Below are 14,158 nucleotides of genomic sequence, written 5' to 3'. Positions count from 1 at the left end.
AGCTGGCTGTGAACCATGTCTCGGTGAGACCGAGGACATCGAGGTCAAGTTCCTCCAGGAAGCGGCAGATGTCAGAGGAGTGTTTGACAGCTGAGCAAGAGTTAAGAGTGGCAATATGGAGGAGGTTGCTGTCCTTGAAAGATTTCAGGGGAGGGGTACAAATCAGAGTTACACCTGCAGAGGTGTAGAAAAGGCCTGAGGGGGGGCAGAAGAGGAGGGAGGAAAGGGCAAGGTAGCCAAGGAGGAGACAGCAGGGGGAGGCAAGGAAGCCATGGAGGGAACAGAGGGGACAGCAGGAGAAGGAAGGAAATTGATGAGGCGCGGGAAGCGTCCATCAAAGAGGAGAAGATTGGCCTGAGGGCCTTGGACCAAAACGGTACCATTCAAGTAAAAATGTATGATGCCCTTAGAAGAGTGGAAGGAGGCCCTCCCACCAGGTGCCACCATTAATGGAAGAAGAAGAGAGAGGAGAAAGCACAGAGACCATATCAGGAGTCCATAGGTCTGGCAAGGGAACGACAAAGAGGATATCGGTGAGGGTTTGCCTAGAGGAGGCACTGGTACACGTGTCAGCGATAGGGAGGCCTGGGTTGGAGACCAGGATGTCCTTTTTAAACTTCTTCCCACCAGATTTTGTGAGGAGAGCAGGATAGTCGATAGAGAAGCAGTTAGAAAAGATAGGAGAGACAGTGAGCACCATAGAGTAGGTGGGGATAGAAGAGAAGAGGAAGGGGGGCGGGGAGAACACTAGGAAAGGATGCAGAGAGGGGTGCTAGCAGACAAGACGGGAAGAGACAGGACAATAGTAGACAATTTGGACAAGACGACAGGCGCTCAGACAAAGGTAGAAAGTTTTCTAGATTAATACTTTGCTAAGAAGTAAAAACCACAGAATACTGCCATTTCACGTCAAAAAAGGCCTAGGTTTCACACTGCAGTTTCATACCCTACATGAACAAAGAAGAGGTATTCACAGGAAAGCTGGAAATCTTTGTTGTGCATCATTGGGAAAGCTTGGAAAGTCCAGGGAAACGGAGACAGGACCCATGGCTGAGTGAATATTGTGCTTTTGTGTGTGTTATTTTTGCAAAGTAAAGGAAACCACATAAGGAGGAGACAAGCTCCTAACCTGTCAAATAGAACAAGAAGGAATCCAGGAGAAAAGACATAATTCCTGATCTGTGGAAAAGGAACACTTTTTTTTTGTTGACAACCCGAGACATTGGGAACTTTTTTGTTGGCAAGAACTGTCACCATCACTTTAGTTCTGAATATAGCATCCTTGAACATTGGATTAAAGTTACTAGTGTTAGGGTGAGAAGCACGGTTATTGGACACAACAGTGGCTATTTATTTCACATCCTGGCGTTTTCCTTAGATTTCTTTGAGGCAAGGAAACCCCTCTTAGTTTTAGGGACAGAGAGGCAATTTGTCCAACCCTTTTACTGGTTAATAAAGGTTTATAACCAAAACGATGTCACCTTTGAGACTGAACCTTACTTCTGCACGCTTACAGTTGCCAAATACGTAATAGAAAAACTCTTCTAACCCTTACAGGGGCAACCATCTTTCATTAGAAAGGGTTCCACTGTGTGCCATTTAGCTAAATACCACGTTCACTTCAAATTAGGCCTGAAAATCCGAATGCATTCAAAGAGAGCTGAGCTACGCAGCCAGTGTGCAGGATAGTATGCAAAACGGTCATGTCCTCATTGTTGCAAGAAGCAGAATTTGCCATCATTTCCCATAGAACTGTCTACAAGAAAAGCCTTCCTAAAGGCCAGATGGTTAGATATTTTTTTCAATACGGCAGGAAGCTTGTTCCATAACTGTGCGTCTGCAATACAGAAGGCACGTCCTCCAATCCGGGAATGCCAAAAAGGTGGTACACAGAGCAAGCCAGCCGACTCAGATCTCAGGGAGCGCTTTGGAAGATATCGTAAAAATGTAGTACGAAGGTACTACGCCCCCTGGTCATGCAGAACGCGATGCACAATATAGAGTGCCTTCAATTCGATGCGTTGGGCAACCGGTAGCCAATGTAGACTGCGCAGGACTGGAGAAATATGGGCACCAAAGTGTGATCCTGTCGCCACCCGGGCTGCAAAGTTCTGAAGGCGCTGCAGTCGGAGAATCAAATCCTTGGGCTGTGCAAGATGGAGAGAATTGCAATAGTCCAGCCGACTGGATACCATTGAAGTCACCACCAGTGACCGCAGGGCAAGTGGTATGAGATGAAGAACTTGTTTTAGATTTTCAGATGGAAAAACCCAGTCTGACAGACAGAAGATACCTGGGCATCCATAGACAGGCTGGCAGTCATAATTACTCCCAGATTCTTAACCTTCGCTGTATGAACAGGAAGATAACCCAGGGAAGAAGACCAAAAGGTCAAGATCCAGAGTGAAGGGTCAGGAGGAGAACACACCACCAACACCTCTGTTTTGTCCCCATTCAACTTCAGCCAATCTAGGCCCATCCACTCCCCCACGGCCGCCAGGCACTGGTGAAGGCGTGACGACACCTCATTATGTAATTAACATACATCCCCAACACCTATACGCAGCCACTTCCCCTATCCCGAACATACATGCGCACCCACCTCCCCCATACCCGGTGAAATATGTCAAGAAGTAACAATATTATTTCCTTGGCCTCTTTCCTGTGCAAGGCGGTTTTGGCTGTGGATAGGCCACATTTTGCAAAGAGCTGCGTCGTGGGCTGCCACGTGATGATCCCTCTGTGGTGGTGACTGAGGTTGATAGGTCAGACTCCAGGCCCCTAGATGTGGTGGAGGGTCAGGAGCATGCTGGACTGCATTGATTCAGAAAGTTCTGAGATGTCCTCTGTCAGCTCTCTCACTCTCTGGCCCACAACAGTTAGGTCAGCAGTTGCCATTGATGATTGCCATTGGTCCCAGTCCATTACCTTGCAATCCTCCATGAGGCGCCTTGCACCGCTTCACGGATAGCTTGGAGATGCTGTACCTGTGTATCCACTATGGACTCAAGATTTATCTGCCGCCGCTCCATCGTGTCCAGCCTCCCCCAGATTGACTTTGGAACGCAGTGCAATGGGCTGTGGGCTATGCAAGGGCTGCGGCCGAAGCAGGGGACCCATAACCCCCGTCACATGTGTCACAGGGTCCACTGGCATCAGTGTAACCCTTCATATCCAGGTCACACTACACATGTCCCTGGCTGTCTGCCTCAGTTGACGAAGGGGACTAAGGGGGCAGATGGGTGGGTGTAGATCCATGGGTACCATTGGCTGCATCTGGCTCCTCAGATACAACCACAGGGACCAGCTGTGGCATGACAGTTGCAGCTGCCGAGGGTGCAGCACCTTCAGCTATGTGTGTTGTGCTGCCATCAGTGGCATGTGCACTGCTGGTGGTTGCGCCACTTGGCTCAATAGTGGGGATTGTGGCAGTGTCTCCACTTCTTGCAGCTGGCATGGCGCTTTTGGGCTCTGGCCCCGTGCCTCCCTCTTGCCCTTCCTCCTGCTTTTCCCATTGCTGGGAGGTGCAGGGGTGCTGGTTGATGTGCTTGCACCAGTGGCCCTACAGTGTGGCATAGATGGCCCTGCATCCTCTTCCTGAATCGACTGTGAACCTGTTGGGTGGACAGTGACATGCTGTATATCATCATACATACTTGTGAGTCAGCTTGCAAGTCACTCATACTACATGATGGAACGTCATCATGCACACGTGGTCTGATTGTCAGGATCCATTGCAGGCCAATGTATATGGCTAATGCAAGGTGGCGGTAGTGTCTGCTGAGGGTGCTGTGAGGGGTTGGTAATGCGAGGCGGACATCAGCTTGTAGTTTTATCAGTATTTGACTTTTGATTTTAACAAAGAAATGCAAACAAAACCCTACTAAGCCTACTCTACCAGGGAATTCCCTACCTAGTCTAGGAAAATCCTTGCTAGGAGCAGAAGCCCAAATATCCTACCTCAAGCGCAACTGCCAATATTATCAAAGGCTCTTGTGCCGCATTAGGCCGCTGCTGAGTAAACAGAATAGTGGCACGATAGCTCTAGCCAACATTCTGTCACGCCTCGACTATGGAAATGCCCTGCTCTCGGGAGCTAGCAGTAAATGCATCAACCATTGTCAAACAATACAAAACAAAGCTGTGAGGTCCATTTCAGGCAAATCCAGATGAGAACATATAACAAGTGACATAAAAGATCTTCATTGGTTAGCAATGAAGAAACGTATCACATTCAAATCTCTGACACTGGTCCATCGTTGCCTAAATCTGTAAATGCCCACTCAGCAGCTCTGTGTGGGCACTTACAGATGTTAATGTCACTGCGGTGGGCCCAACTACATTAGCTTCAGGCCCCACTTGTTAGACAATCCTGGCTACGCCTCTGGGCTTGAGGGGTGGACACCCCAAGAAATAAAATGTATTCGATGCACATTTTTTCGTTGCATAGGTTTCGATGCATTTTTATTTCGATGGAAAGTTTTCGATAGAAAGACATGTAACCAGTTCTACTGCTTCTGCTGCAACTTGATATTTTAGGCAACTTAAACAAGACTCTTCGACCTCTACAGGTTGGCAAGGCACCCTTCTGTCTTGTGTGATGAGAAAGGGCAGCTCCCTTGCCTTTCCTATCTGTCTTGCAGCTACCACAAAATCCATCTTGAATTTCAGACTGATTCTCTATCTCAACTGTAACAGTCTCCGTGCCACAGATTAAATATTAGTTCTTTAACAAGCACCCAACTCCTTTCCCCAGCTTCATGTACACCTTCTTGTTTCCAGTAGTTACCCCAAAGCTGTATTGCCACTCTTCCAGCCTTGGATAGCCTTGTCACCCTTATATCATAGGACTCTGGATTTACCACAGTGTCAACAATCTTAAAACAATGGTATTCAAGGCTTTGTCTACTGGATTGGGCAATGTGTGTTCTCTTCATGACTTTAGCAACTTCTAGTACACCATCCACAGGATTAGGATCAGGACGTGTCTACTCTCTCCTGGCCACCAGGGAGGAGACTTTAGGCAGGGTTTTAGTGGGGGATCTGCAGGATTCTCCACAGTGTACACACCATATGCATGGGCTCATTGCCTGTTGGGCTGGTGATGTGGCTTGTACATGTGGTGGTGCTGGGAGGTCACGTTGGCACTTGGCCTTTCCCAGCACACATGGGTGCTTCTCATGGTTGCTTGACCGTACACACAAATTTCAACTACAGTGCATGGGTATATGCTCACAGTTGCCATCCTTCCCTTGCATACGCATGTGGTGGCATTGCCTTTGTATGCATTGCCATGTGGTTGCACAGTCCCCTGTCCATTGAGCCCATCTATGCTGAGCGACACATGCATGGGATGGTCATTTGGTCAGTGGATTATCATGGGAGAGGGGACATTCATACTCGCCAGCTTAACCTTGGTGGCTGGCTCTGACTTCAGCACACCCAACACCTTCAATCCCATCCATATGGAGGATTCTGCTTGCTTTCTCCCCCTATGCGGTCAGGACAAGGGGTTCCACTGTGACGCATCCTGTGGCAGATTTATCAATCCTGTGTTTCGACAGAAGGCTGCTCGCCCGGGCCTTGAGGTCATTCCAGCTCTTGCAGCAATCCTCACTCTCCCGTGGGACTGTGCCCACTGCTGCCATCTTGTCACAACTGCTGGCCCAGATGGCAACCTTCCTCTGCACAGATGTTTTCCTGTGCCTTGAGCCATATAGCTCATCAGCATTAGCCATGACCTCATCTGTGAGGACATACACCACAGCCTCACTAGATTTCTGCTTTCGTATCCTCATATCTGGCACCTTTCCTTTGGCTTTCTCATGTGACATCTTCTGTGTTACTCCTGTATTCAGATGTCAAAAGGAAATGGGGGATTCAGAAGGCATAGGATTTTTAAAGATGCCTGCCGCCATGCTTCCCGTTCCCACTGAGACGCTATTTCCACCAGATGTAATTCCACCGGTTGTAATTCTGCAGCCACTAATTGTTGACGTGCCCAGCGGTAACATTAATTACACCTGAAATGGTCAGAATCATCGTCCGAAGTTGTGTTTGGCAGTAATTGTCTGACAGAATTACCGTTACCACTGATGTTTTGTGCATGCTCATATCACCTTCTAATACGGCGGTAATTCCGCTGGACTGCACAGTGTTGCTAACACTTTTTCATTTTGATACCTTGTTGTCCTTCAGTAGTGTCCTGTCATAAAAGTAAGCACAACAGTGTCTGTCTGCGTGACAAAAATAAACATATTGATGATGCAAATCAATATTTACAAATGGAAAGGTCTTGTTGATATCCATCAATCTAGAGAGCACAACCATCTTCGTTGGTGAAATGCATGATGATGCGAGTGAGCGCCTAAAGAGAAATGCATACCTGCTCACCCTGGGCCATTCCAAATGAAACGAATAACAGAGATGATGTAATGTTTTCATTTCTCTGAACTGTGATGAAGATGGACAAGACTATATTACATATTGATTACACCAGTAAACAAGGCTGGCAAAAAAGAATCAGGCAACATATCACAACATAAAACCTACATGCCTATGATTCACTTTGATACAAAAAGGAAAAAGAAATATCACAAATTAACATATCAACGGTCATTGTGATATATACATCTACAAATATTTCAGAGACCCATGAAAATCATACAGCAAAGCAATTATTTTTATGCAACATTAAAAAAACTGAGTTGTACATTTGTGAAAGAATTCAATATTGGGCAATCAACTGGGATGTCCAAAAAAAACGAAGTTGTCACTAAAAGATAAAGGAAACTATGATGACATTTCATCTTCCACTTCTATATGCATAAAGATCCATGGAAAAGACACAAATCAACACTGTCCTGTTTGTGCATCTTGAGTGGTCTGCAATGATGCTGGGAAAGATAACGATGTCACATGCGTCTCCCGTGTCAAAGACATTGTAATGAAAATATACAAATATAAAAAATATCGAAATTTGTGCTTTGAAGTTAAATGTAAGTTGTAATATCTTCGACTTATAACACACAATCAGTAGAGAGGGTTTGTTAAGTTGACATCACCGAATTTGAAGTGTTGCGATTATAGTCATGGACACGTGTATAGATAAAATTATCAGTTTGTGGCAATACGGTATTGTCTTTTCCCGTGATCGAATGATGGTGGACATAAAAGACTGCACACCATTGCCCACAGTCCACTGAGGCCAATCACCACGCCAGGCTGCACACACATTTGCTTAGGGTCTCGAAGGCCTTTCCTCCGCAGCCCAGAAGAGGGAAGTTGCTGGTGCAGAGAGATAGACTATGAGGCCAGGGGATTGGTGGGGGTAAGAAAAAAGCTTTTCCCACCCATTGAAGGCTGCTCCAAATCGGTCTAAAAAAATCAGCTTTTTTGGAAGCAGCTTTCAATGGGTGGGTTTTGGACATAAAACTGTCAATATGCCCATGACAATTTCCTTGGATTATAAAAATAGACCAATAACAATGACTATGACATAATTTTATCGTAAGACAAAACAGAATCGCATCAAACATAGCATATGACATAGACAATAAAATGTTTAGTGCTAGAAGAAAAGTGTTTATCAAGTATCAACATGCAGAATGGTATCAAAATAAAAAACCTGTCTTTGTGAAATAGCATGCCTGTCCGGTAAGCGATGTGTCTGTGGATTCAGGGAAAGTACTGCATCTCACTGTTTGGCCCTGTTGACAATAAATAAAGTGGGCCAAGAAAACGATAAAAGCAACATCATAGACACCATACAGCCAGTACAAAATGACATGTTTAAAGTACATAGAAAGGCCATTGAGGACCCAACACCTCTCGCAACAAAAGACTGCTTGGATTAGCTGAGGATCAAGCAAAGTATCCGTCTGTCGGTTCACCTACAGTACTTGAGAGGCCTTCCATTTGCTCTAGCTATAACAGCAAATAGGCCAAGAGTGAAAGGTCAAGCTTATGAACAGTGGTAGTTAGAGGGGTTACCATGCATCTCTAATAACAATACTAACATACGAAAGCTGAAATGTAAGAAATACAAATCAAATCACTGATGACAATCAATGCACAGAACATAAGTGTCACAGTAAATGATATTTCATCAATCAGGTTAAATGAAAATTATAACCTTATTTGTGGGTGGAGCACATGCTCTCTTCAAGACATAGCAGAGGACAGTAGTCGATGTCGAAGTTGAAGCATGTTGTATAATATTATAGAAATGTATAAAGCATATTACATTCAAAGCATTGTTCTACTTTATACTCACTTCATGTGTATGCTGAAATACAGCAGACAACCGATTTTTTGCCAATTGAGAAGATTCCTATATTTCAGAGGAACAAATGCTTGCTGCGCACGCAAACATTATTGCCTCTTAAATCTGCCAAATCACACATTTGCAGAGGATCAGCCATTGTAGTACCAACAACATGTCTTTGGGAAAATGTTTTGCACCGCACCGTGTCCTTGCATGAGTACATTTGGGATATCTCATCACAATACAGGAAGGCAGCTTATTTTAGAAAAGGAGTTCTGGAAAAAAGGGCATTTAAATCACATTATGCTGTGGCATGAAAATATTTAACTTCAAAAAACTGTTACAAACTTAATGCAGAACGAAAGAAGGAAGGACAAAAATCAATAGTTTATCAGTAGGAATATCAACACAACATGAGCAAAGACTTATAATACCTGTATGGGGAAGATTGTAGGAGTGATTCAGAATTGAAGACAAAGTACTAGATAGCAATCTTTTTGTAATTACAAAGTAGAGCATTTGTCTTTTTTGGATAGTAAATTAATTTAATAACCTAGGATCAGGGGCGTATATGGGAAATGAGGGCAGATACAGAATGGGTTGTCCTTTAAACCGGTTGGATAATTGGGCGCAGGAGACACAGTGATGTTGAATGACAAAATGCTATGTCTACTGTAAGGGCGTAGAAGAAGGACCCTGACACAGTGGTGGCATGGTGATTGGCAAAAACTTTTATTCAAAATATAAATGAAAAGAAAACCCTATCTTGCCCTATTTCTAAGAGGGGTTTCCCTGCCTCAACTAAAATGCTGATGGGTCTGTCAGAATGTCCAAAGTAAAATATCCACAGTCTTATGTCAGAATCCTAACTCTTCCCCTTACACTATAAATTGTAGTAGTACGTTTCTTTGGTCCAGGAGAATGATCCCTTTCTTCTGGACAGGGGATCAAAACATTCACTGTATAAAGTTGAGAGTCCTCAAAATAAAGTTCAGACGCAACTGGTGCGGGAATGCCTCCATTCCCCTGGCGTTTCTCATGCTTGTATGCCAGTCCAATAACTGATAGGGCTATGTCTCCCTTCTCCTGGCCTTTCCCAGGTTTTTGCAGCAGTCCAACAACTGATGGGGGAATGTCTCCCTTCCCCTGGCCTTTCTCAGGCTAATGCAGCAGTTTAGCAACTGATGGGGGAATGTCTCCCTTCCCCTGGCCTTTCCCGGGCCTATGCAGCAGTCCAACAACTGATGGGGGAATGTCTCCCTTCCCCTGGCCTTTCCCAGGCTTATGCACCAGTCCAACAGCTGATGGGGGAATGGCTCCCTTCCCCTGGCCTTTCCCAGGCTTATTTTGTGTGGGGGTACCAGACCCCTGTTTCCAGACCTGGTTCCCTCCCCTGCCAGGTATGTGCTGAGGAAGAGGGATTATACTTCTCTCCCTATTTGGTTGTGGCTCCCAGACCCTTATGTTATTTTCTGTATCTGGTCAACCTGTTTCAATACCCTGCCAGGTATTCTCTTGGCTCACTCTCTTTAAGATAATTTCCTTGTGCTTCTAACATCTTTCCTGCTTTCCCCAAGAACCCTGTTGCCTTCGGGTTCGTTTTCAGGTCTATGCTGCAGGTATAGAGTGCTCCTGCAGCTCCATTTGGTTCCTTGCATCCTCTCTCTCTTGCGGGCTCTGCCCTGTTCATGGTGGCTCTGCAGTGATGGGTCCCAGACCCTGGCTCCTGGGCTTCTCACCAGGCAAGGAACGTTCCTGTTGCTCTGTTCTGTTTCCCACATTCTTTCTCTTCCACAGGCTGTTCTCTTTCTGTGGCAGCTCAGCAGTGGTAGAGGCTGGGCGGTTGGAGTCTTCCACCACAGTCACGTGGTTCGAGGGCTTGCTTCCACTCTGCTCCTGTTCCTCCAGCTCTCTTTTCCGTCTGCTGGCTGCAAACCGGAAAAGGACATTGCCTCTGCATCACGTTTGCCTTCCTCCTCTTTGCCCCAATCCAGACGGCTTCCAAGCTTGCGGCTCTGCCTGGGAGGATCTACCCCTTCTAGTAGTCCTTCCTTCCTTTTTATCACTAGGCTCGTCTTACTTGATGCCTGTTATCTAGATGACTCAGGTTGGTTCTGTGGTCTATCCTGTAGGGCTGTGCAGCTCTTCCTCGTCTCTGTGGTGTTACACATTAGTTCCTTCAACTTCTGCCTATTCCTCCCCATCTCAGTGGTTTCTATCTTGGTAGTTCTACAGAAACACATGGGAGAGGATGGTAGGGATAGAGAGGGCAGGGTTGAAGGAGAGGTCTGGATGTTGTATGTATACCACATTCTCCCCAAAAAGTTGTCACTAGCCCCATAGGGATTTTCCCTCCCCATGGGATCATGCTGCTGAATACCACCCCCAGGGGGACCATCGGGTAGCAGCCTCACCTCCCTGGCCTCATGGGAAGGGTCTGCCCCTATGGAAGCAGTGGCGGCACATCCTGGGTTGTCACACTACACTTCGAAGCAAGAGGTGGTATCAAAATGATGTCAGTTGAATATTTGCTTGTGAGTGACATTATCATTGACATTCCATTGTTGAAAGAAGCCGTATTCAGTACATTTGTTGACAGAAACCACGTTTGTGTGTGTGGTTTTTGGAATTTCATAGAAGCTTGTATAGCTATGTTTCCTCCATTTATTTCTCAAACATACACATTTGTGGGTTCCTCCAGAACTAGTGGACCCCACATCCTAGTCTAATCCTTGCTAAATTATTCATCACAATCTACAATTTGAATTTGGCAATGGTATCACAATAATGCGAGGAGACGTGTTTCTAGTGGTCAGCAGGATGACAATGATATATGTTTCTTTAATGGGACCAGCTCTAGGCACTGTGTCTGCTGTTGTCATTAAGCCAATACCGTATGAACAAGTATTCCTTTGTGTTGTCAATTGACTGAGAAAGGAGGGCCTTTGTCACTTCCCCTAGTAACTCAGTATGTGAGAAATTAACTAAACTGATCCCACACATCGAATTTGGTGATGGAGTAAAAATGATGTGAGAAGACATGGCTCTAGTAGCTAGCAGGATCAATGAGAAATGTTTCTTTGGTGGGACCTTGTACAAAGGACTTGCTCGTGTCACTGTTCCTGTGGTGGTAGTACTCTCCGGACTGTGACTCCCAGTCGTACTTAAATCCCACACCAATAGGCGAGGGGGAAAAAATGAATATTTTTTCAGAAAAAAGTTTTGTTGGGATTTTATTTGTGAACAGACCAATTGTAAACTTATTCTAAAGAAAATGTAACATGCGAACAATCATTGTTTGACTGTAATACAAGAAATATTAGATATCAAAGATAGAAAAACATGAGATTGGTGGACATGTACAATGTAATTTGAAATAAATTGCAAGTTGGTTAATCAGCAAATAATTAGAAACCATACTGTCTCATTACTAGGAATGTGTAGATGAACAAGGCCACACATTTCATGCTATAGGGCCATTGCAATTCAAAGAACCAAACGAGTAAGGCACCCTTGCTCTGTTGTGCGTAGTGCCAGAGGATATCTTCAGATAGGCCCCGCAGGTGGAGTTTTCTCAACATGTATTTTCTTCTAGAGTTGGCATGAGTTGACAACAATAGCAGTGACACCAAATGGAAACGTCTTCCAATCCATCAGCGATTTCCTCCAGGCTTTCCCTTGATTCCATTTCTCTGTCCTTGCATTCCGGTTCATACAGGAACCCCTAAATAGCACATATGCTTCATGGCAGTGGAAGTAAGAAAAAACAAAGCTGTTGAAAAGGAAAACAATGGGGCTATTACAATTTAAATCAACATGAAATTCACAATCTGCTTTAAATAAAAGGAAGTAAAAATATTTCACGTTTAACTAAATCTTTAGTTGGAAAAGGACAAGGCAGGAAAATAGATAACAATAGAATTTCGATAGCAATAAACTGACATATTGGGATAAATAGCTAATTCCCATGTTATATTTGCTTCTTCATTATGTGCTCAAGGATGCAAGCAGTTTGCGGTAGCTGAGACACATAAATAAACTTGTTTCAGTGGAGCCGATGTTGGAGCTAATAGGAGTTTGCCACAAATTATGATTCCGGCCAGTGAGAAATAAATACAACAAACACAAACACCGGGATATGCACGACTTTAATACTGGCATCTGAGAAAGGCTTTGTGGATATTTATAGAACACTAAAGCATCTTGTGCATTTCCATGGTAGCACGTGAATGCATTCCCTAGACAGTACGTTGAGGTGCAACGTCTGCTCACCATGCGGCCAGGGTGTGACTTTGCAGCTGCAGCAGCTGACATGAAAAGCAGGGGCATGTTCTATGATTTACTGCTGCCAGGGCACTTGACCTTAGGTGTATCGTACTCGAGGTTAGGTTATCACAAGATGGGGGACGGGAACAGGTACGGTTCACAGATATGAATCATTCGAAATGCTATGCAAAAACAAGTGTAATACATCGAGGTATGGTGCAATCTGGATGCCATTGTGATTGGTTGAATTAAACATGTGGGTGAACCTTTCGTTTAACCACTAAGATACAGATGCTTCTTGCAATCTGGGCACTCCCAGACCTGATAGAAGCATCTTTATATGCAGGTGTAACAAGGTAACTAAGGTAACTACAGGTAATGACGATTTTGGCATTATGGCCTTTTCAGTTTTTGTAGAGCCTGGGATTGCTGTATTTGCAGACTTGTTTTCTGTCATTGGGCTAGTACTGAGCAATTTGCTGCTAGCCAACTTTAGCTGCACACAGAGGCTCACACCCTTTCTCTCTTATCGAGTGGAATGACTATTATCAAAGCTGGACCATTCTCTTTTGATGTTACCGACCTCTTATTGTATGACTCTTGGTTATTTATTCTGAAGTATGCTGGTTTCCCCTTAAAAGGGGTTACAAAATGCCCCCATTGCAATAACAAGTTATCTATTATTCTTAATCAAAGGAAGTCAATTTCAGGGGAATTATTTTTTATGCACTAACAGCAAACTATTTCAATGTGTAAGATATTGCAATCCATCATTCTAAATCGCTAAAGACATCTCATAAGTACACACTATAATTCCATGAAGTGGTTTTAACATTATTACTGGTAATACGGATATAGATTTCATAGCGAACACCACAGTAACATTCATGTGAATGCAGATTTTGAATGACCTTTATATGCAGCTGAACTACTGGTGTTAATGTTTTGTTCCCTCTTGCCATTGTCTCATCCTGCTTTTGCATTGCCTTTGTTTATTAGCTTAGCAGTCGTGAGCAACAACATAACTGGAAAAGGACTCGTCCCTCTTTCTAATGCAATTAAAACCAACAGTACACTTTCTTATGTGTACATCTGGGGCAACAAACTTGACGAGGCCAGTTGTGTGGTAAGTATTTTTGATAGATTACATGTGTGTTGCAAAATAGGCTCAGGAACTCTGCAGAAACTTTACAATGGTGTAATCCTATACAAGAAAGAATATATTTGAAATATAGCATCTATACAACTGCATAAATGCATTATATTAAAGAAATGACGCTACAACTGGGTAATTACAATACATTTGAAGATTATAATATAATTGATGAGTTGTGACATATTCACATACACCACCAGTCTCTTATGCGTGAAAGCCCTCTCAAGTCTTCTTAAAAAAGCCCAAAATCTATATTTCGACTTAATCAAAGTCTGTCCTCAGCCACATGTAAAGGCTTCAGAAAATAAGCAAAAAAGACCGTCACTAGAATCAGGCCTTACCCCTTCATGGCACCCTCAAAACAGGAATGCGGTGTGCACAATAGATGGCGTATACTAGCTTGTGATTGGTGCTGTCCAAGCTGTGAGCAAGGAAACCAGCATCACTCACTGTCGAAAAAGTAGTGAGAG

At 44.2% G+C, this 14,158-nt stretch overlaps 1 protein-coding gene across 8 annotated transcripts in view; it reads left to right on the top strand.

Annotated features, from left to right (window-relative positions):
* LRRC34 (leucine rich repeat containing 34) overlaps nucleotides 1-14,158 on the top strand; it is a 397,826-nt gene that overhangs the window by 365,594 nt on the left and 18,074 nt on the right. For all 8 annotated transcript variants that reach the window (XM_069618532.1, XM_069618536.1, XM_069618535.1 and 5 more), the window contains one exon: nucleotides 13,532-13,658. In XM_069618532.1, coding sequence (XP_069474633.1) covers nucleotides 13,532-13,658 — 127 coding nt within the window. The remainder of the gene's footprint in view (nucleotides 1-13,531; nucleotides 13,659-14,158) is intronic.

This window comes from Ambystoma mexicanum, chromosome 10, assembly GCF_040938575.1.
Source record: "Ambystoma mexicanum isolate Mex_15411 chromosome 10, UKY_AmexF1_1, whole genome shotgun sequence".
NCBI classification, from domain to species: Eukaryota; Metazoa; Chordata; class Amphibia; order Caudata; family Ambystomatidae; genus Ambystoma; species Ambystoma mexicanum.
This window is presented reverse-complemented; position numbering and strand designations above follow the sequence as displayed.